The 23,285-nt window shown below is 35.2% G+C and overlaps 3 protein-coding genes across 3 annotated transcripts; 1 reads left to right on the forward strand and 2 right to left on the reverse strand.

The window, feature by feature from the left end:
* Positions 1-29: 29 nt before the first annotated feature.
* Positions 30-13,438, reverse strand: LOC146136137 (EF-hand calcium-binding domain-containing protein 3-like). Its single transcript, XM_083396166.1, has 9 exons — positions 13,344-13,438; positions 7,273-7,426; positions 6,910-7,023; positions 6,490-6,621; positions 5,888-6,032; positions 5,338-5,472; positions 4,497-4,662; positions 839-972; positions 30-127 (listed from the first exon to the last, which is right to left on the reverse strand). The coding sequence occupies exons 1-9, from the start codon at positions 13,436-13,438 to the stop codon at positions 30-32; spliced, it is 1,173 nt and encodes a 390-aa protein (XP_083252292.1).
* A 1,111-nt stretch (positions 13,439-14,549) lies between these two features.
* Positions 14,550-18,896, forward strand: LOC146136138 (actin-related protein 6-like). Its single transcript, XM_083395078.1, has 10 exons — positions 14,550-14,651; positions 15,681-15,867; positions 16,298-16,444; positions 16,765-16,877; positions 16,969-17,065; positions 17,147-17,284; positions 17,508-17,685; positions 17,781-17,919; positions 18,200-18,333; positions 18,406-18,896. The coding sequence occupies exons 1-9, from the start codon at positions 14,581-14,583 to the stop codon at positions 18,330-18,332; spliced, it is 1,203 nt and encodes a 400-aa protein (XP_083251204.1). The 5' UTR covers positions 14,550-14,580; the 3' UTR covers position 18,333; positions 18,406-18,896.
* LOC146136139 (uncharacterized) lies at positions 18,015-20,180 on the reverse strand. Its single transcript, XM_083395079.1, has 8 exons — positions 20,047-20,180; positions 19,654-19,819; positions 19,497-19,595; positions 19,361-19,441; positions 19,140-19,294; positions 18,936-19,065; positions 18,768-18,876; positions 18,015-18,620 (listed from the first exon to the last, which is right to left on the reverse strand). Exons 1-8 carry the CDS (start codon positions 20,157-20,159, stop codon positions 18,481-18,483), a joined length of 993 nt encoding a protein of 330 aa, XP_083251205.1. The 5' UTR covers positions 20,160-20,180; the 3' UTR covers positions 18,015-18,480.
* Between the last annotated feature and the right edge of the window lie 3,105 nt (positions 20,181-23,285).

A 23,285-nucleotide genomic window follows, 5' to 3' on the forward strand; every position in this document is an offset into this window, starting at 1 on the left:
TGACAGTTCCAGCGAAAATTTGTATTTAGTTATAGTCCGGCCGAGATCAAGGTTCTTTCGGGCAAAACGTGGCCGCGAAAAGTCTTCGGTTCGGCACTTCTGGCCGACGTGTGCCTGCCGCGACAACCTACGAAGCAAGAAAAGTTTGAATTGAATCGAAAATAAATTGACAAATAAATACAAAGCGAGCACTCCAACTGGAGATCAGTAGCCTACAACGATTGTACAAATGTTTATGGCCCGCGTTGAACAACGTAAAGCAATCCATATCTAATGAATAAATGACTCGATTTAAAATTAATGTGGACAATACTTAATGTGGAAAAACGCTTTTTGAAGGTGCTCAGTAAATCTAAAAAAATAACTGGTATTAAATCAGGTCCTGATAATATACTGCCCTGCCTTTTGGCAATGGGAGACTTTTTCTATATTCTTGTTTATAGATGATATTCCTGTTTGAAGATAGTTTTCACTTTTTCACAAACTTGACAGTTAGCCCACCCTTAATATAACGCAAAGTGTAAACTTCATAATAATATTTAAATTGGATAAAATGAAATCAGGTCTCACATGTTATATTTCATGCCTATTTGCAATACAAAAAGGGCATTTCCTTCAAAACATTGATCACCATTCGAAGTCTCTCGAGGCACGATGGTGCACATCACCGGTTTTTACTGGTGCACAATCACCCAGTTTTTAACAAACCAAAAAGGAATAAAGGTAGGATGTTTTCCGTGATTTCCCCCCAAAACCCTTCTTTGTCTACATACGGTTTAGTGTTATAATACTGTGAGTGTAGCCCACCTAAAACTACGGGTATTAGAAGATATATTACCAGTGAGTCTGCTAGCAGTGTAGGCGCCAAACGCTCCCTTCATCATCGACTTCAGTCGCCCAGTCGAAATATTGCTCACATGGAGCTCCTTCCACAGATCGTCGAAGTTCTTTTTTTGAGCCTTCGATAGATTCCTTGTAACAAAAGTTTCTTTTAAATTGTAGTAGTTTTAAGAAGATGAATTGTTTTTTATCGGCTATTGGGGAGACCGGGAATCGCTAGTACGTTTCTTCTAATTGATTATAACTTTTTGTAACAAGACATATGTTAACAAGACAAGACATAAGCAAATCAAAGCTTCACTTATAAAAGGCAGGACGCAATTGTTATCATCAGAGTTTCCGTCACACTAACTGAAGATGATACAAGTTCGTATCGAAACGTCTTAATCAAGATGCTGTCGATCTACTCGACCTTTTTGGCTTTGAAATTTATTATTAAGCTACATTACAGATCCGTGCATAGTGTACCCAAATATGTGTATCAATTTTGACTAAAATGTTTGACTTGACTAAATAGACCGATCTTCTGTCAAAAACAGGTAGGATTATGTTTAAATAAATCAGAAGTACTGTAATGCGCTAAATCGACAAAACTGAATGTCACTTAAATGTCCGATGTTACCACGATACCGGGTTATGTTCAAACATGCTCGGGGTTATCTCGGACAACTTGCATGTGACGTAAAATACATTCTTACCAAATTTACAAAATGGAATCGAAATTTACAAAAGTCAATACTATTAAGTGCATGTTGTAACAAGAAAGGGTAATTGAAAAAATTATAGCTGGTGATGCTTGAACCAAACAGGGTGGACTGAATGTTCATGAGCCCTTTACTCTCTTAAAGGTTTTTTCGAACATCAAATAAGATTCTAGTCTGTCTTAGTACATTTTGATAAATCATTTTAGCCCAAAGGCGCCATTTACTCTCTTAAAAGTTTCTTCGAACATCAAATAAGATTCTTGTCTGCCTTAGTCCATTTTGATAAAATCATTTTAACCCAAAGGCGCCATGCGTCTCATCGCATCATCTGAAAGGAAAGCTGGGCATCATACACGGCATAAAAGCGCTCTTTTCGCTGTGCTTGAATCCATAACACTTTTGTGATAAAAGTAACAAACCCTATAGTCTAGATCAGTGGTTCTTAAACCTTTTTTTCCTTCTACAATTTTAACCAAATTCGCGCCCCACCTTGTTTCAAAAAAACAAAAACAGAAGCATAACACCAATTGATTTACAAGTAAATTCCATCAATGCGAAGGATGTAACTGTTTTTAACCTAGCCTAACCTAGGGTTGCCATATTTTGAAACGCGGAATATGACAAATTTACCGCGGTTGCAGTGGCCAACTCCAGATCAGGTAACTTAAAAAAACTCGGAAACCACGTTGAAAAGTTATGTCAAAACATGACGTATATTTTATATTAAAAGATTGAAAACGATGGTGTGCTGCGTGAAATATGCCTTTGTATATAGTTTAAGTTGCCCCGATTTTTATTTTCGATGTTGCGATGAGACGCACGGCGCACTCTGGCTGGTCTGATTTCAACAAAATGGGCTGGACATAGAATCGCGCTTTTCATTTACATAATTTTACAAAGTTTATCAGAACTGATGTACGATTTCAAATTCGCGCTACCTTTGTATGAAACTGAGATATATGTGGCTGGGTTGTAAACTAAACATTCTGCTTCCCATTCAAATTCTACCATTTCTGAAGCATGGATATTTGGATAAACTACTTGTATTTCACTCGTGGATTTACATTTTCTCTTAGGAGTAAATTTAAGATCTTAACAAACTCAGCTCGAATTTTTAAAAGAGATTATGTTTTTATAGCAATTTGGCTAATAAACAGCAGTTTGGCCAGATAAAAATGTTGTGTGTAGCTAAAAGTAGACTTTAAACAACTCTAAACAAGTGAGTTTTAACAGTAGGTTTAGCGGTAGGCAAATTATGTTTACCTGCAACTCCATATTTACTCAAAAGAAAAATATATAATCTTGTTGTTAGGCTTGTTTGTTTTGCCAACATATTTAACTTGCAGCACAAACATAAAAAAACATGCTAGGTAAAAGTTTCTAACTGAACCTAATAAAACAGAACGCAATACGTAAAAACTCTACAAAAGCGAAAACAGAAAGATTAGATAGCCATAAGCTAGGTAGTGTGACGTAACAATGAACAGTATTTTTCAACAATCAGCAGTATTAGCACTTCTCAAGTTACGCTCTGTGAATATATAAGCTGTTTATTAAACACTACAAAAAATTAAAAAAGTTTTGGTATTAACAAATATCGTTTTTAATTGCATGCGGCACACACCAAGTTTTCCTCGAATGGCCGATCCGAGCGGATAACTTAATCACGTTTTTAATGAGTTATCATTAGGGCGAATATTTTTTGATTTGTCAAAAAAAGTCCAAATTTTGTCAAAATTTACGTTAGGTCAAAATTTATCAAAAATTTGTAAAGTTAAAATCAAATAAAAATGCACAAATCGTTTACAAAATTAAAAAAATATATAGTCAGCTTTTTTAAATTCGTTGTTCAGTTGTTTTGAAATTTATCGTTCAATTTTATCAAAAAAATTTAGTTTTGATTTGCGTTCAAAGTCATTTTAACCGTATTATACCTTTTATTGAGCATGGTATAAAAAACGCGTGATTAATGTCGCCTAGCTCATTTAAATCAATGAATTTCTAACAAATCAAAATTTTGTCAAAATAAATTATAGGTTAAAATTTGTCAAAATTTTAATTTTTCAGGTCAAAATTTCCTATGTTTTAGGTCAAAAAATATTCGCCCTAGTTATCATAAAGTTTTTGTGGAATCATCTTCTCACAAAACGAAAATACTAACCTTAAAATCAACAGGAATATTCTACATAACAGAAAAAAACTAATGTGTGATAACTCGATGTTGTCCATTCTAATATCATTTCACCTTAAAGTTTAGTCATAATTCATACATAGTTTGTTAATTTTTCGCGCCCCCCTTGTGAACCTTACACGCCCCCCAAGGGGGGCGCGCCTCCCAGTTTAAGAACCACTGGTCTAGATTCTAGAACTCTAGAACTTGTTACGAAATACACGAACTGGGTGGTGTTTTAAAAGTTACTTGACGTTTCAAGTAACTTTGTAACGTAACGTTATGACATAGCTTTGTCCAAACAAAAATCCTGGATCCGTGCTTGGTCCTAAACATTTTTATATTTCCTGAAAATATCAGGTAGGCCTATACGCCTTTAAAATCCACTATATTTTGTCGAGGATGCGTCGTCCGCCATGCCGGCCTATCCCCGAACAATGGCAATTATCTACAAGACAAGAAAATGTCTAAATTATAACCCACTGCACAAAACATACAATACGCTTAACAAAACATACAAAAGGCTTAATTTTTTTCCCAGTATTCGCATTTCTCTACCAGCTCTACTGCTAAAATTTCATTTCACAATAAGTTATTAAGTTATTTCGTTACACGTGTTTTTTAATTTAATTGCTGCACTTACAGTTTTAATTATAACTTTCGAGGCGAACCGAATCTTCTCAATAAAAAGTCTTAAAACTTAAAAAAACGAAGGTTGATCTAAAAATCCCGGTGTATCCCGGTGTATAGGAGTATACGTCTCCTACGTGCCCCATGCTTACCAATAGTAGTCTTCCTTGACGGCCTTAACCTTGTTCCTGATTCCGTGTACGTTCTCAAAGGTTTTCGACTCGCTGATGTCTATTCGCGGGAGTCGAACCCCGTACGCCGAGATCTGTCGAGTGTTCCAGCCAGGAGGCTTGAAGCTACGGTTGGATTTGGTCGTTTCTGAAATTGTGTACAGTTTTCTCTCCGACTTAATATTCGTAAATGTTTTTATTTTGCTTTTTTCTACTCCACTAATTTTAATTGTGGTTATTTTAACAATCGAGATATATTGAGTACCATGGGGAACTCTTCAATGACGCGGCTTCATTTTTTAAATGTTTTGAAAAATCGAAGTAAACAAAATGCAAATTTCATTCGTATGTTTGTGTACGTGTTCGCTGGCCGATCCCGTGCACAAATATGCAATTCAAATAAACTAAATACATTGAAAGATATGGCGATAATGCATTGGGGCGAAGCGAACATTCGTTTATTGCAGGTCTATACTTTTCTGGCTGGACCGCGATTCATATGCGGATCTTTGAAGTGTTGAATGTGGTCTTCAAAAATGTCTATAGTTAACTGAACACAATGATCAACTATTTACATATTGATTACATATTGAAAAATGTTAAAGCATAATTTTAAAAATGACCCCTTGAAAAGAAAAATATATTTTTACCGGTACACTGTGTAGCCTAATAATTATTTTCACGAACCGCCTTTTCAGGCCATTCATTTAAAACAAATTACAGAGTAAGAACAATTTGTGCATGTTTTTTTCAATATTAACTTGAAATTGCTCTGTAAATAATGGTTTTATCTATATTGAAAACGTATTATAACGAAACTGACTTGTTGCAGAGAGCACAAGTTGAATAGGAATTGCGTAAGGACTATTCTTCTTCATTTCGTCGCCTTCGTTCTGCTGTTTAATGATTTCGATTTGATTAAATATTTCCTTCTCAGTGAGGCCCAATGAGCGAGCACCTGTGATAAAATAATGTTTTCGGACGAGCCTCTCTTGTTTGCCGCTAATATTACAATTAATGCAAAACAATGCAGAGTGAACTTAAGTAAGTATACTCTGGCATACTGTTCTGTTTGTTTCTTTTTAAGAACAAATTGCAAGGTATACCTATATAGGATAAGACTTATTGTACCAAATTTAAACTGAAAAAAGTCCTCCAAAAAAGGCCTGGCTCAAAAAAGGTACCGTACACAAACTGGCAAAGCAATGAACATTGAACAGTTCTTAAATTTGTAAAAAGCTACGTTAATGGGATACGTTATAGACGTAAATATAAGTAGTTTGTTCCTGTAAACAAACCAAGTACGTCCACTTACCAAGAAAACAAAAATAGAGGATTCTGCCTATTTCATGCTATAGGTATAACGTTCTAACCGTCCGCGTAATGGTGCACCACATGTGCCGCGTGCATTAATATGTGCTTCTTGGCAACCTTTCTCAGCTTTCTAGTGTAGTATCCGACAATCTCCTGTCGCTGGGTTTCGTCCAAAACGCTCTTCTTAATAAACTTGGACAAGACCTGCGTGGTCGACATTAAGTGTTATTGTAGGAGTTTTCGTAGCAACATCAATCAACATTGGTAATTCCAATTGCAGCAAGTATTCCCAGTACACACCGCCGGCCTAACTGAAAGTTTTAATTGGTATTTTCCTAGAACGCTACCTTCCCCATTGATTTTATTCTTCTCCAACTGTTTTTAGCAAAAATATGTGTTTAAGCCAGTTTGCAGGGGTCAAAGGTAGAAGTAATTTTCTTATTGAAACAATGAAAAAAAATCTTAACGAAACGATGAAAAACTGTTTTTATCGGAACTCTCAAAAAGTTTTTGAGATGATGTTCGTTGCCAATATAATTAGTTTAATGGTACATTCCGGACACTTTTGGCCGATTTCACTGCTGGTTACATGTGTTTTTTTCACCCAGGCATGATAAAGGAGAAATGCATGCAGTAAACATGCGAAAACAAAATATATGACCTGATACATAAGGAAATCCTTGTCATCAGGTTTGCCTGGCATACCGGCGCCCATCATGGACATGAAGATATCTTCGTTCGTCATGAAGTTCAAGTACTCTTCAAAGTCCATTTCGCCGTTTTCATTCTCATCCTAAAGTAAAAGGATTCAGCTTTTGTAGTCGGTGATTACGAAAGTCTACATGTGTCAGCTAACTTAACCGTCCAGATGTCGATAAAAGAGTGTTAATACTCCTTTTGTCTCGGTTTGGGGTCGAATTAGGAACATAAAATAGGGTGTAATATATTTGGCTTTCTCTCGGCTACTCTGTTTGGTAAGCCAGTAAACCACATGAAGGGAAGGGGTGCGTTTAAAATCAACAGAAAATACAAATATAAAAGACACAGGACAAATTTAAGATATATATTAGCTGCCAATTACCTGCGCCACAATAAGATCGTAGACCACGTTCTCGTTAACAGTGACACCAACACGACGGAGTGTTTCGATAAACTCTTCACAGCTTATTCGACCGTTTTGTTTGTGATCGAAGAACTACAAACAAGAAAATGTTATTATCGTTCTAAAAATTATTTATGCGCCAATAACAAACACTTTATCTGATAAGAGGCGGCAAAAACGAAATAACGGTGAGAAGTTAGCCATATTGGCCAGTTTAGATGTTACACGGAAGAGATATTTAGGCAGCTTGAAATATCGACACTGTAGTCAAGTTACTGCTAAAACTTTTCATTCTGGGAATGTAGAAACATTAAGCTAAAAAAAATTCAACGCGATTTTTACCTGAAACGCTTGATAAAAAGCCTTTTGCTGACGTCTGGTAAGAAGTTTGCTCCATGATGTTAAACGAGAAGGATCGACTTTCATAGGACCAGCTCCACCTATTTCGCCATTCGGAATCTGAGGAAGTTTAACGTCTTTTAATCCAGATGGGCCTCTGAAAGAGCAAATATTTGTATATGTCAAGCTTAAATGTTTGACCGTTCTATATGTTTTTTTAAAGGCGGAAAACTTCCTTTCTACTTAATAGTGGTTAACCACACCGTGTATAGGTAATGGGCTAATAGTAGGGATGTTCAAAGTAGAATCCCAAGGTATTCTAGAATAATAGGTTTCGAATCTAGAATAACGAATCCAGTAGCTAATCCTGGTATATTTTTATTAAATTATTTAGCCTCGATTTTGTTTGGGGAACGGATTAATCTTTATCTACCCTACAGGGCCCACAATCACAACAATAAATCGCCCAAACAATTTGCTAACATGTGTACATTATAATTAAAAAAAAATCTCCCATATGTTTAACATTCTTAACAACTGTCATCTGAAGCCGTTCTGTAAACTGTGATATGTCAACTGTCCAGGTTGTTGCCAAAACTTATATTTTTGCCAATAGTGAGTACAATGCAACACTGCACACAGAAGTCTTAAGCAATTCGGTCCTGTTTTTGAAAGCATTGTTGGGTTTTAGTGCTTCTTTTTTGACTAACATGATCTGTTTTGCAGTCAAATAATGTACTGCAAAGAATACGAAGTTACTATTGACATAACGAATTCTTGACAATTACGTTGTGCATAACAGCATAACCTCGCTGAATATTGGCCTAAATTTGACCTTAAGGAACCCTATAGGTCAAAGCACGTTTTGCAAAGCTATGTTACTTTTTCAACTTAACGCATTTAGGGAAGTTGCAAATTCCACACCAGACATTATACGTTAACCGCTCGCCCAATAACGCTTGATTGACACTTAATTATTAGACGAACTTTATCGCTAGACGGTAATTGGTCGCCCGAAAAAACGCTGACACTGAACTACGAGGTTACATTTAAAGCAAGCACTATAAATTGGTCGCCGCGGCGACAGGCCAACTTACCACACGCGTTTGTTCAATTAGGCGCAACAATCCGCAGTAAAACATTAAATTATATCGGTTCCAATTACCCGAAATAAACGGCAGAATTGGATTCGAATCCAAGGATTCGATATTCTACTTTAAACATCCCTAGCTAATAGTTGGTAGGTTGTCAACTTAAAAGATGTAGCTCATGCTATTTTTTGTTTTAAAGCATGTAGTCTACTGTTGTAAACGATTTTAAAAGTAACCACCGTAGCCTACTAGCTAACTCCATTTAATCAAAACTAACCAAACCGCCTCGACAATTTAACGAGCATATTGTCAGTTCGCGAAGTTTATTTTTACATCAAAAAAATCCAACATGAAGATGCTTTCAACGAATTCAGTTAACAGCGCAGTAAAGCACGTCTTGAAAGTATTGCAATATAATAGTCTTGCGACAGCTTCATCTATATATATATAAATCAGAAAGTTTGTCCGCCGGACGGCGGATGGCCGACGATGCCATGTGTTCGCCCGATGAGTGACTGACATGAGCGGCGACGTCACACTGTGCGGCGAACGAGTAAAGGAAGTCAATCGTCGCCTAACAAAAGTACCGGTGACGTCACACTGTGGGTCGCTCGAGTTAGAGAATGAATTGTCGCCTATCAAAAGGACCGGCGACTTAAGTTTAAAACTTCTAGCAGCAGTATTAACCACGCAAAATTTAGGCTGAGTACGCAAAATGTCGCGTTTGTTGTCGCAGTTGGTTGTCGTAGTTTGAACATTAATTAATTTATATTTCAAACAAGTTACGGTTTGGCGAAGTTATAAATAAAATTAGTGCAGTTTTAAATACTTGGTCCTCTCGTGGGCTAACTCTTTTGGAACGAATTTGTATACTAAAAAGCTTAGTAATTCCCACACCAATTTACAAAATTAGTGTTCTTCCGGTCAACTTGTCCGAATCATGGTTGCGTAAAGTTAAAACGAAATTATTTCAGTTTATATGACGATCTAGATGGGAAAGAGTTAAGCGAACGAAATTATGCGCAAATACTGAACACGGAGGAGCAAATATGTTGGACGTTGACGCATATATCATGTCGCTAAATATTAAATGGGCGTCGAGTATAGTGCACCGTGGAAAACGCTTGAAAAGGGTGTTCTAACAAAGAGTTCGAATGCTGGCTGCGAGGAGACTTATCTGCCACCTCGAGGCAATGTTGTAAACTAAGACCTTTACGCACTACTAGAAAAGCAATATAAGACTGTAGGAAGTATATGACCATAACACAATTGCAAACACTTAAGGTCCGTCCCCTATGGTTTAAACCAGTGTTTCTTAACCTTTTTTACTTGGGGGTGCACCTAGAAACGTATTAAAACGTGGCGGCGCACCTTGCGAGCGAAGCGAGCGCGAAATTTTTTAGGTGTACCCATATTTCTCTTAAATTGCCTGCAGTTTTCATTATATGGGTTTTATAGTTGCAACACTTAAAGGGACTTCCAGTCTTTGAGACTGAAAACGTTATTTTGTCGATTAAAGTCTTAATCCGATTAATTTTGCACTTATTTCGTCATGTTTTTCCTTTCGCTCGCGGCGCACCTAGCAACCTTCCATGGCGCACCAGTGCGCCGCGGCGCACCGGTTGAGAAACGCTGGTTTAAACAAATACGTCCGACAGAAACGTTTTATTTAAAGCCACTTATTGATGCGGGAGTTATTGACCACAATGATCTCCTAAACGACTCGGGACACTATATGACCTATGATCAGCTGGCGGTTAAGTACAAATTCCACCCAAACAATATAGATTTTAAAACCTTTATTAGAATGTTCGCTGCTCTCCCACCCGAGTGGGACCACTCCAAGTCAGACTCCCCAGCCGATACTAAATTGCAACACTTTAAGGCAGGGGTGGGCAATTATTTTTAGCCGCGGGCCGCATGAGAAACCTAAAATATTGTGGCGGGCCGGATCAAACATAGGATCTAAAATACATACAATATGACGTCATACTCTGACGGTGTAAAACAAATAATCAACCAATTTGTTATAACGTTTAGAGTTGTGCGAAATGTGCAATTTAAGTCGGATTTAAAGAAGGTCACGAAACGTCGCGCGAAGCTCGAAAAATTTGCGACTATGTTTGTTTGAAAATGCTAACTTTAAGTTAGATTTAGATGGCACGTAAAGCATTGAGCACCGACTAAAAATGTATATTGCTTGACATATTAGCGTTTATTAAGTTGTGGGGCGCGTTGACCCAAAACTTAAGATTAAAATACGTGAAAATTTCGTACGAAAAACTTACCTATATGTTTTTTCTTTATTTTTAAAACTTTAAGAAGCGCGAAAATAATTTCCGTTTTAGCATTTAGAACAGGCTAAAAATCAAATTTGGCGGGGTCTTGACAAGATCTGTCAACTTGCCCTGGTTTTCGCTTAGCCTATGTATTTTTTTTTTCGAAAATAAGTCGCGGGCCGGATTAAACTGCGCTTGGCGGGCCGTATGTTGCCCAGGTCTGCTTTAAGACAAACATTTCAGGTACATAACTCATCAAAAGCTTTATACAATGAGATAAAAACATACACTACTGATCGTCCGCATAAAGAGCAAAGCAAGTGGGAACGGGATTTCACAACTCCTTGGGACAGGTTATATCAAATCACTTGAAAAGTCACAATTGAAACTAAACTGCGATCCTTTCAAATTAAACTTAATCTTCGTGCGATTGTGACCAATAATGCGATATTCTCATTTGATAGAACTGAAACCAACCGGCGAGTTTTTTGCAACTTAAATGTTGAAACAATTTCTCATGTGTTTCTCTATTGCGAACATGTTGCAAATTTTGGGAAGATGTCACTGCTTGGATTTCATCAAAACTTTTTATATCCCTTCAAACCATTCCAGTAACTGTTCAGCTGTTTGGTACTGTAAATGAGAATGACTTGCTAAACTGTTTACTGATTTGCGCTCGCTTTGTGATTTATCGTTGTAAAAAAACAAGTTACGGTTTTGTCTGACGTTGGCAGCTTATAATGGATTTTAGTGCAACGGTTTAGCAATTTACACTTTTAAACACTATACGGATTATTTTTGGGTACCGGGATTACGTGTTGGCTTGAATATCACACAAGTTAAACTGCTACCAAACAAGGCGTATAATAAACATACTTTGATTAAGCAGCAGGAAACCTAGGCGGATATCGTACAACAAACCTTCCGAAAAGTAGTTTGATAGTGATTGCAAGGCCAAAGCCTAATGGCTTCTTACAATGTGTTTAACCAAGCAATAATTAAGCAGAGTTCGTAGAAATTTGGAGATTTTTCTCGCGTTTGACGCAGTCTACCACCGGGATTACGTATTTGCTTAAATATTACGCTTTACGTTCGAGAGTTATTACCAATTAACAAATGTCACGGGTTTTCGTTACTTAAATTAAAATATGTATGACATGCTTATTCGAGTGTTGTGTGCTATAGTCGATTTGATTATTTAGTCGTACCATCTCAAAAACATCACACAACATTGCAGGTTGCATGGTAACTCCAAAGCACGGGCGTGCGACTTTTCGAAAAACCACTTCACGTAAAAGGGATAAACGTTTCCAAACAATTATATAGTGTAATAAACTGCGTCAAGTACATTGCCTTTGGCTAAAAACTATCAAGTCAAGTACATTCCTTGGTAAAACTAAAAATTTAGAGTTGTTTAATGGCTTCTTGCAGTTTGTTTAACAACGAAAAAGATAGTCTATAAGTTTCGCAAAACATTGCGTGTTTTGCAGCGTTTTCCCTAACATTTTTTCATTAGGCATCAAGGCACGTACCCAGACAACGTACAGCAACCTTTAACCGAGTATAAACTATGAAACATTTAGACTGAGTTTGCAAAATATAGCGTTTTTTGCAGCGGTTTGAACACTTAGCACATTTACTTATCAAACGGGATTTTCTGTCGTTGGATGCAGTGTGGTATGTACCGGGATTACGTATTTGCTTAAATTTCGCGCAATTCTAACATTTTCTACACTACGACTTAGGGTTTTACGTTTGTTAGTGATTTTCGATCGATATATGAAGACGTGCTTAGCCAAGGTTGTGTGTTTAGTAGCGACATTTAAACAAAATACACAACGTGGCAATTTGATTTATCGGAACTGTTAAATACCCCAAACTTTTTTTAAAACATCGGCAATAGCAGGCGTCTTTAACAAGCTTACAATAATACTTTTTATACACAATACGGAACATTACTTTCGGTTAAATGTGAAATTAAACATTTATTTACACTTACACGAAAATAGTGGCCTATACACCAGTTCTTCTTAAACTTTTTTTAGTTTTGTTCACCCCTATAGCATCTATATCCAGATTTCATTCACCCTTATGAAATAAATAAAGTTGATTTTGTTTTTGGAAATTCTCACCTGTTCACTGAACAGGAAATATCCGCCCTGCTCCCAAGCCATCATCCATTTCTGACACGGTTCACCCTTATTCACCCCTTTTGGTTGGTTCACCCCTGCAAAAATTTTATTCACCCTGGGGTGAACCATTCATCAAGATTAAGAAACACTGGTCTACACCATAGTATGCGATGATGATCAACAATCAACAGCTTGATGGCTTCATACATTTTAACCACTCAAAATCGGGGCATTGCACGAATGCACGTAATATATCGTGCCTATTTGCAAAACTAAGGCTGTTGCGACCAGGCATAGTATACACTGAAAATAAGTTCTTCTGATATTTTTTTGTTCGTCCGATGTTTCGGCTACCTATCCAGTATGCCTTCATCAGGGAATGTAACAACACCACGCCAAACACTACCCAAAGTAAAAAAAGTTTTACTTGTTGGTTACATTCCCTGATGAATGCATCTTGGATAGGTAACCGAAACGTTGGACAAACAAATAAATGCCAGAAGAACTTACTGACTATCATAGTCGCTAGGAAAAAAATAAATAAATACAATAATTACAAAAACATAACAAACCTTTGCGCTGCAACGTCAATAGAGTGCTTTTTGCAAATGGATTTTTGCTTAACAATCTTTTCTTTAGAAGGCGAGTCTTCAAAGCTCACAGGCATTGTGGCGCGAACATTAACTAAAAAAATAAAATGAACGGGGACCGCAACGGAAACCCCTGTTGTTTGTTAGTTAAAAAATATGCGATGCTTTGTTTAATAATTGAATTGCGTTGAAATGTTGTGCCGTATTTTCGCCATGAAATTTTTTAGCACAAACAGCAATTGTGACGTATAAATCATTGTCATTCAGCTGGCTTGGTTGTTCTTTCAAGCTGTTTGTTAAATTTTAGCAAACACACATGTGCGGTCAATGCAGTGTGCAAACGGGTTATTTCGCAAAATCCAAACTCAAAAAGGTGTCGGTTGGTCGTAATAGTTGTTAATTGTCAACTTTGATGGCAAAGCGTGTATTGGGCATTTCGTTATAATAACTGTTGTTCTGATTACTTTATAAAATTTAAAGGCACTCCTTCAGTTATGCACGTAAAAAAAATCGGCGCTCTTTCACTATTGTACGCGAAAAGTTATGCAAAAAAAAAAATAATAATACCGCATACCACAACGCATATTCTTTGGGTTTGGGTGAGGGTGGGTCAAGTAATATTACGTTTATTATTAATAATAACTTAATATTACGTTTATTATTAATAATAACTTGACCCATCCTTAACCAAACGCTAACCCGCACCCTAACCCAAACAATATGTGTTGTGGTATGCGGCATTTAAAGAAAATTTTTTTTTTATTAATTTTTACGTACAATAGTGAAAGAGCGCCAAAAAATCCACAGGACTCCTTTCATGATCACAATGAAAATGTATAATAAAAATATTTCAGAAAACGCGATAAATTTAATCCTAACCAGTTTACTATACTTATTTGAGTGAACTTACATTGTTGATAGTTCCTGGTTTTGTACAACCGTTTAGGCTGAAAAGAATTCTTCAAAACAAGATGCATAACTTAAATAAGTGCAAAGATGATAACTATTTAACATAGCCAAATAATGGGATGGTATTGTGCCCAGTTTGTAAAAGAGAGTTGGCAGTTGGCATCTACAAATTGCTGTAGGTAGCCAAACCCCTGTCCTAGCACATAAAATAAATTTACATGAAAAAGTGTTGCTTTTGAAGTCACATTTTTGTAATTTTACTTGTTCTCTTTAAATAATAGCAACTAAGTCCGTTTTTATTTCTTAAAATATGTCGTTTACTGTTTTGGATAACGGAGCATGTTCCTTGAAAGTGGCTCAGAATGATATCCCTACAGTGAGGTACATTTGGCAAATAAATATTATTAAAATCAAGTGTTTTAAGTAAATTGATTTTTAGTCATTTAACTTTAGTGATACTGCTTTTTTTGTAAAACAGGTTGCTTGCTATTTGTTTTGTCGTTGCCTATCCTCCATTCTATAACAATTTTTTCCGGTATCTTGGGCATATAGCCAAATTTTCAGGTGTGCATTCAAGGTTTTATGCACACCTGAAGTTCAGAATTCTATCACAATTAAACCTCTTTCTGTAATTAATGTGTGCATACAAATCGATTTAAAAATATTGAGTGTGCAATTGTTAGAGAATGTAGACTAGGTGGTTGCCTAATATACATTCCGTGACAGGTGCAAACCTAAATTATGAAAAAACGTTATATTAGGAACCTCAAGTAATCAATATTAAACATGATTGGATAACTGAAACAGGGCTGCTGAGTCGTAGTCGCACTCGGGACCCAAGGAATCTGTTTGTTTTACCGGAGTCAGACTCGGGACTTGAGTAAGACCACATAAAACTACCCGAGTCCGACATGCGCAGTTCAAAAAAACACACATTGAGTGGATTGCTGAATATCCACGGTATTTTAGTTACGTAAATTGGCGGAATAAAGGCTGTACAGTGTACAGTAAGAGCCGGGCTCGGGCTCACCAAATCGCACATTTGATTGGACTCGGGTTTATTTTTTTGGCCGGAGTCGGACTCGGGTTATTTTCAACCGACTCCGCAGCCCTGAACTGAAATCACAAAATTTGAAGCTGCACACCCGAAGTTGAAGTAAAAAGTGGACATGAAATGCAAACTGGGGGGTTGCTATGTGAAATCATGTTCAAGATTGAATAACTTCATCAAATTTCTTTAGTTTAAAAACTAAAACCCTAAAGGATGTATACGAAGTAAACGAGTTAAAATGATAAGTTACAGTTTGGTCTATTAGTACAACCAACACAAAGTATGGTCATTATTGACTTACAAAGGTTGTTAATAATAGTAATAAAATAAAATATATACATATTTTTTGCCTCTTACAGGAATTTGCCAAACACAATATTTCGCTCGAAGAGTGAGAGGAGAAAAAACTTTATTTCAAGCCAAATTGATTCCTGTAAAGACTTTTCCAGTTTGTTTTATGTATTACCCTTCCAAAAAGGTTATTTACTTAATTGGGATGTCCAAAGGCAAATTTGGGATCACATATTTGGAAAGGATGTTCTCAATGTATGCTTTCAAACATTTTTGTTTTTAAATAATTAGGTACAATTATGTCAGAATTATTAATATTAAAAAAAAATATACTGAAACCTAAAGATTCAAAAAGCTCAACCCTAGGTTGAGCCCTATTTTTAATCTAAGCAAGAAACGTCAGCAAACAATGACAAAACTAACGACATCCGCCATTATTGCTGATACTGGATTATTTTGAGTACATGTACCACTTTTAATAATTTACTGAAGTTTGTGTGTTTAAAACCTATTTTACGGTCTGGATAGTTGCTAAAATGTTGTTACTACTTTAGAGTGCAATTTTTTAATGTTGGGTTTGTCATTCCGAGTAGGGTTAGTTTTCTGTATGTATTGCAACAATATGGTTTACAATTTATGCTAGAATTCAGTGAATTGTTTGTTAATCTATTAAATTATTTTTTAGCTGAAGTGTAATGAAACCAGCATGATTGTAACAGAGCCTCATTTCAACTTTGGGTCAACACAAGAAGCAATGAATGAAATATTTTTTGAAGAATATGAATTTGAAAACCTAATAAGAACCAATACATCTACATTAGCAAGTCACCAGGTAGAGGTGTTCAATTTCAAATTGTATTTATAGTTTGGGTTTTGGATCTTTGTTCGTTGGTCAATATTTCTCTCTTTTTTTAACTTTCTGATATGTTAAATTCAATACTTGCCATGCACATGTTTTTTACAAGACTTTAAAATGGAAATTCAAAAGACTTTAATATCAAATTAATTATTTTGAAACATAATGGTTGGAGGTTGTAGTAAGACGTAATAAGAATATCAAAGCCCATACAGAAGTAGGTATAATTTTGAACGTTTCAAATAAAGAGTTATTCGAAACGTTAATTTATTAATTATTCTTTTAAAATTTTTTAGTATTCCTCAGAAAACCCAGAGGAACACAGTTGCCTTGTTGTAGACTCTGGTTACTCATTCACTCATATCGTTCCTTACCATAACAATCATAAAATTGTTGATGCTGTTTGCAGGTAAATATTTAAAAAATCATGGTATATCTGGCTAAAAATAAAAGTTCGCTTAGTTGGCAAAGCAGAAATAATTTACAATTTTCTGACTTAGAATTGATGTTGGTGGAAAGCTTATGACAAATCATCTAAAGGAAGTGATATCCTACCGTCAGCTGCAAGTCATGGACGAGACTTATGTCATGAATCAGGTTTTGATTTTTTTTTTTTATCATTTCTTAAAAATGTTAAACACCCCCTAAAATATGAATCACCTTTTATGGTTTATTTAGGTAAAAGAAGACGCATGTTACATCAGCATGGACTTTAACAGTGACATGGAAATCTGTAAGAAAAGGGGCAAAGAAAACACAGTACTAAGAGATTATGTTTTGCCAGACTACACCCACATCAAACGGGGTTTTATAAAGGTTTGTAACAACATATATGACAATCACAAATGTACAATTTTCAATATACTTTTAACTGCAAAACTGCATGGATTTGTTTTTTAGTAAGAAGAAAGGCTTTTGTGTTGTAGGATTTCCCTAAAAATGATTTGTTTTTTTAAATTATTTTACATCCCCCCCTAATAAATTCAAATAAAACGCAGGGCACCCAAGAGGCGTGTAAATAATTGCCTATTTTTTTAAGCCTTGGGAAGATTCTGTAAAAGGTGTACAGAAAGGAAAGAATCAGCAGGAACAAACAATTCGACTTACTGTCGAAAGATTTACGGTTCCAGAAATACTGTTTCATCCTTCCGATGTTGGAATATCACAAATGGGTTTAGCAGAAGCAATTTTGTATTCGGTCTCAAAATGCCCTGAAGGTATAACGATTCTTAATTAAAGCTAAACCATGATTAGGATGGACTTTCAGGATGTATTGTTCTTTTCATATCTCTATTTAATTTTTTGTTTTTAGAGCAGCAACCACACTTGCTTAGAAATATCCTGATTATTGGTGGAAACTGCCTATTTCCGAATTTCAAAGAGCGTCTTTATCGCGATGTTCGACGCTTAGCCCCAGATGAATATGAGGTCAATATTACCCTTCCAAAAGAGTAAGTGGAAGTAATTTCAAACTTTTATTGCATATTGTTCTTGCTCAAACATTTCTTAATTAACTATAAAGCTACTTACTGCATGATGTACAATTTATACCAAAATAATTCGTATATGTGTCTTGTATTGGCAATTTAGCACTTGAACATTTTATTATAACATATAAACACTGTTTCAGGTTTTTGTTAAGCCTTTAAAAAGCAAAAAAAAAATTGTGGCTGTACAAATTTTATTTTTTGTTAGTTATCAAAAATTAACATTTCCGCCTTTTTAATATAGTCCAATATCATACGCTTGCCAAGGGGGCAAAACTTGGGCAAACTCTGATGATATCAAAACTCAGTGGCTTTCTCTAGCGGAGTACCAAGAAGGTGGCCAGGTTGCCTGTGCAAAGGCGTTTCCAGATATTTGAGGTTAGGTTTAATTTGAGGAATAATATGCTCTTGAAATCAAACTATTTTAATTTATATTTATTATAACAATAGGAACACACAGGTGGCTGTCAACAGAGTTTGCCTTGACCTCTTTAAGTGCTGATGATTATGCATATGTAGTCAGTATCATGACAAGAAGTCTACAACTTCATCGAGTTCGCGTTGACGTGCTTCATGATGTGCCCAGCGTTCCTCAGCAAGCTTTGGCGAAATGTTCCACTTGTCGTGATAGATGCGAGTCGAACATTTTGGACATTTCTTCCCCTCTGCATACAAGAGACATTGACATTTTACCAACAATAAGTGCAATGCATTACACAGTGTAAACTTTTTCAAAGAAAATTAGTATATTATAAATCTAAATTGCCTGTCATAAAATGTCTGTTATGAGGTTAGATCTGAAAGACGCTTACCATGGAATGGAGGTGTCTTCATAAACTTATCTAAACATCCATGATGGAACAAATGTCCGCAAAACAACCGATCTGCATATTTGGCATCTTTTACTTCCTTCACAACTTTCTAAATAATAAACATAAAGCTGGTAATGTCTAAATCTTTGGCAGGTCAAACTGGCTTACCATTGGGTCGTCCGGTAAACTCGGTTCCCCACAAATTGGACAATTTTCTAGCGGGTAGCGTTTTGCACATTGCTGTATTAAAAACTCCAAGACCTTTTTAAAATGAGGACTAGGTTGGAAAGGTGGCTTTCTAAAAAATGGAAAGTTTGGTCTTTTTAGTGCAAGTATTATCCTCAAACAGTTCAACATCTACCATTAACCCACTTCGGATCCTTTTTGAGTGGGGCTTCCACAGCTTGTCGTGCAAATTCTTTTGCTTGTGATATAAAGTAATATGCCATTACAGCAGGAAAGTTGTGATCATCTAATTTAAGCTCGACCCTCTCTTCTGGGTAGTGGTCTGGAACAGCAGCTGTACACTGTTTGTTAAAAAATTATATCACCAAAAATGTTTTTAAGTGTGATACTTTTTTTATTAATCTCACTTTTAGAAAATAATTTTTCTGTTTCACATGAACTGAAACAATTCCTTGTTTTTGTTTGATTTTCATGGTATCCACACCTTCCTAAAAATAGTTCAGTTTAATGGATAAAGATTCAGCAGTAAATATAGTTATTTACCACTATAAGGCATTTCTTGATTGACGTAAGCTCATCCCTGCAAGTTACCAGAGGATTTTCATTTAAGAATTTGTGCAAAAACTTCACAAGTAGGAATACCTAAAACAGTAGCATGAGTTTAACCTTATTTTGCCAAGTTAAAATGACGTAGACCTACTTGTTTTTGATGAACATATTTCTTTAGCTCATGGTCACAGATTTGACCAATGTAATTAAGCAGGCTTGGAGACAAAACTTTACTCTTTATTTCCACTAACAATATTGATTCTGGATAGTCTTTAGGAAACTGAATGGAAGCTGTCAATTCCCTGTGTTTCGTTTTTCTAAATAAATACAATGTGAATTGGCAAAAGTTTTATGGATGCTTTGCAATATTGCATGTCAACTGTTTATCAATAGGAGTAAAAAAAAGAAGTATTTGTTTTAATAACATATCTTCTGGCACGAGGTGAATTCCCAAGGGGAAGATGGCCATGTTTAAACTTGGGGTTATGTTTTAAACTAGTGGGTATATACAAACTTTGTTTTTGAACACTATTAGAGCCCTTACGTTAATTTCACAGAAACAAGATTTCGGTGACATGCAATAATTTGACAGTGTTCAACTTTGGCCAAAAGGTTTTTTTTTACAGCTGACAACTCTTCAGCAATTAATGCTTCCATTCTTTCCAATTCATTATTTCTCCGTACGGTAGATACTTAAACGTCCATAGTAGGATTCCAAATCCAAGCGTTTTCAGAACGCTTCCTATTGGCTGAAATTTTATGACGTAATATATTCTTATTAAGCGCAAATGTACTGTAGTACTTGACGAAAAATAAAGCAAAACCAAAGAGATTTAAAGTCTCTTTGAGCAAAACCATAAAACGTTACTTAAAACATCGTTTATTGTCGTGTCGGTAAATAGGAGAAAATTAGTTGGCTTATGGGTAAATACTTTGACACCGTTTTAAATCTTACGCCGTAAAAGAAGCGCAAAATAACCACACCACTGTTCTGTTAAAAAACAAGCGTTAGCAGTATATGTCTCAAAAATTAGTTCAAGTGTGTTTAAACTTGATTAATAATATCCCTAGCCAAAACGAGTTGTGTGTGAATGCAGGCGTGCAAAGCCAAAACAGGCCATTACAAAAAAAGGCGCTCTTTCACTATTGTACGTGAAAAGTCATGCAAAAAAATAAATAATAATAATACTGCATACCACAACGCATATTGTTTGGGTTAGGGTGCGGGTTAGCGTTTGGGTGAGGGTGGGTCAAGTAATATTATGTTTATTATTAATAATAACTTGACCCACCCTCAACCAAACGCTAACCCAAACAATATGTGTTGTGGTATGCGGCATTTGAATAAAAAAAATTTTTTATTAATTTTTACGTACAATAGTGAAAAAGGGCCCCAAAAAATTGCGTACAGTCTGCTTAACTAACCGTACGCAACTATGCTGGGTATACAGTAACATACTAAACTTAATAACTTCGTTTTGTTTATTATTTATTAAATATAAATATTTTTTGTCATGTGCGTTTGAACAACCAACTTAATTGGCAATTTTTTTTTGTTTGCCTTTTACTCATTTCTAGCTGCCATTTTAGTAACAATAGCCTGCAGTTTCCTGATTGCAAATATCATACAACTTGAATAAATAGGATTGAAAACTTCAGCCTTTACTGTAAAAGTAATGATGATCTAATCTACAATTGTGTGACAAACTTTGTATTATTTACCAGGCGGCGTGCCACTTTCCTTTAGGTTAGAATCAGTTAATTATGAACTCTAATCTATTGTGGTGGTCTAAGTAGGCTGAATGAAGCACAAAACTTTAAATGAGTTGGAACTATATTAGTGTTAAAAGTCAATTTTACCCACCATCAGTGATTGTTAAACACACCTTAGGATTAGCTATATAAGACTGATTGACTTGATTGTATTTTAAGTTGGCACTTTGGTGCAATATCTACAACACTTACAATTTTTGCTTCATTTATTGATTTTCATTAAGATCTTAATTAGCAATTTTTGAGTATGATTAAAGTGCAACAAATAAAGAAGGATTTTCTGCTTGTGTACAGTTGGTGTGTGCTGTTTCAATGATAGTTGCCATTTTTTCTAACGATAATAAATTAAATCAAAAACATCTAGATTTATTATAAAGAAATCTAAAAAATACTTTTGAAAATATTTAATACACTTGGACATAACAGGTTTTGCCTTAAGCTTTAGATTTGCTGTTTTAAAAAACATTTTACTGAATATGGACCAGTTATGGAAATCTTGATTTATTAACTCACTAATTAATTGTTTTTCAATTAGCAAAAATTTTAAACTTAAGAAATTACTAAAATAATTATCCTTGATATTAAATCTGCCACAATTTTAGATTACACAACATTTTTTTATAATAATCTAAAGAAACATCTAAAATCTAAATTATATATTTAAGATCCTAAAGTCCTAAACAGTAAATCTCATTTAAAAAAATGCCTGATTGATAGGAATGGGATGTTCAAAGTAGAATACCAGAGGTATTATTAAATAGTAGTTTCAAATCCAGAATGTTAAAAGTTTTTTAATGTTAAATATTGATTTGTTGGTCCATAACGTGAATGACATTAAAGCAATTAGGATTCAAATTGTAAGAATGCACTTTACCGTTTGGTTACGAACTAAAAGGTTGAAAACTAAACTATGATGTTCTTGTATATATAATATTTATTTTGTGATCTAATGCATTTTATTTCAACTTTCTTAATTTGATAGGCATTTCTATTTATAACTAACTAGGTTTAACATGCTATGAATAGTCTTTTAGATCATCTTCAATGGAGTTGTAAATGTAACAGAAGGCAGCAGGCAATGTGCTATGGTTGTTCCTTAACCCGTTCCCATGGAGCCCTATGTAGCTCAGTTGAAAAAGTGACTGTCCCTGTTGAGCCAAGATCTTGGATGCAAGCCTCATGTCATGGCTAGATGTTGATTGCATCACAGCCTGAATTACTGAAACTGATTTTAAATGAATTATTTCAAATATTACAGTTTAATTTTAATCATATTAATTGCAAATTCAAATAAGCCGGAGAATGTGTATGCAAAGTTTAAAGTCATTTTTATTTAATCTGTGAAGTGTTTTTTGTGATTTTTTCTGTTTTTTTAATACGTAAGTCTCCTTATCTAGTGTTGTCAATTTTTGGTTTAATAAAGAAAGCATGGTCAATGAATATGCTAGGTATGTGCACATTTAAAGCAACAAACAATTTTTTTGTGAAAACAGTTGTTTCTAGATTCTAGAATATATATATAATTATATATCCAAGGGTACTGTACGAATGTTGTCTAAAATGAGATATCATGATTCATACTTATAACATTTGTAAAAATAAATTATGTTAACAGTAAATTAGATTCATACGTATAATATTAGCAAAATATAATTATGTTAACAGTACATTAGATTTATTTATTGTCTGATATCTTCCTAAGACTTATTTAAATAGTATCAAAAAATGTGCTTCAACGTGTAGGCATAAATTAAAAGAGCCTCATTAAAAATCCCACCACAATGCATATTATTTGGGTTAGGGACTGGTTTAGGTTTTGGGTTGGGTTGGGGAAACATTATTATTAAATATAATAATACTTGACCCACGTAAGCCCAAACGCTAACACGAATAATGTTAGCAATATAAACCCCCGGACGAAAATGTGGTACGACAGCATTGCAGCGGGGCGCTCGTCTAGAATCCTACCACAACGAACATTATTTGGGTTAGGGTGCCGGTTAGCGTTTG

The sequence above is a fragment of the Ascidiella aspersa genome, chromosome 8, assembly GCF_963924565.1.
Source record: "Ascidiella aspersa chromosome 8, kaAscAspe10.2, whole genome shotgun sequence".
NCBI classification, from domain to species: domain Eukaryota; kingdom Metazoa; phylum Chordata; class Ascidiacea; order Phlebobranchia; family Ascidiidae; genus Ascidiella; species Ascidiella aspersa.

What these genes read in the sequence shown, in the direction of transcription:
- LOC146136137 (XM_083396166.1), bottom strand. Translation starts at nt 13,438, where the DNA reads ATGCCTGTGAGCTTTGAAGACTCGCCTTCTAAAGAAAAGATTGTTAAG. An exon ending in CTTTTTATCAAGCGTTTCAG is followed by an intron (nt 7,024 to 7,272) that starts GTAAAAATCGCG and finishes TCTTGTTTGTAG; the next exon opens with TTCTTCGATCACAAACAAAA. An exon ending in AGGATTTCCTTATGTATCAG is followed by an intron (nt 6,033 to 6,489) that starts GTCATATATTTT and finishes TCGACCACGCAG; the next exon opens with GTCTTGTCCAAGTTTATTAA.
- LOC146136138 (XM_083395078.1), top strand. Translation starts at nt 14,581, where the DNA reads ATGTCGTTTACTGTTTTGGATAACGGAGCATGTTCCTTGAAAGTGGCT. An exon ending in CTACATTAGCAAGTCACCAG is followed by an intron (nt 16,445 to 16,764) that starts GTAGAGGTGTTC and finishes AAAATTTTTTAG; the next exon opens with TATTCCTCAGAAAACCCAGA. An exon ending in AGACTTATGTCATGAATCAG is followed by an intron (nt 17,066 to 17,146) that starts GTTTTGATTTTT and finishes TGGTTTATTTAG; the next exon opens with GTAAAAGAAGACGCATGTTA.
- LOC146136139 (XM_083395079.1), bottom strand. Translation starts at nt 20,159, where the DNA reads ATGGAAGCATTAATTGCTGAAGAGTTGTCAGCTGTAAAAAAAAACCTT. An exon ending in AGAAAAATTATTTTCTAAAA is followed by an intron (nt 19,295 to 19,360) that starts GTGAGATTAATA and finishes TTTAACAAACAG; the next exon opens with TGTACAGCTGCTGTTCCAGA. An exon ending in GTTTACCGGACGACCCAATG is followed by an intron (nt 18,877 to 18,935) that starts GTAAGCCAGTTT and finishes TTTATTATTTAG; the next exon opens with AAAGTTGTGAAGGAAGTAAA.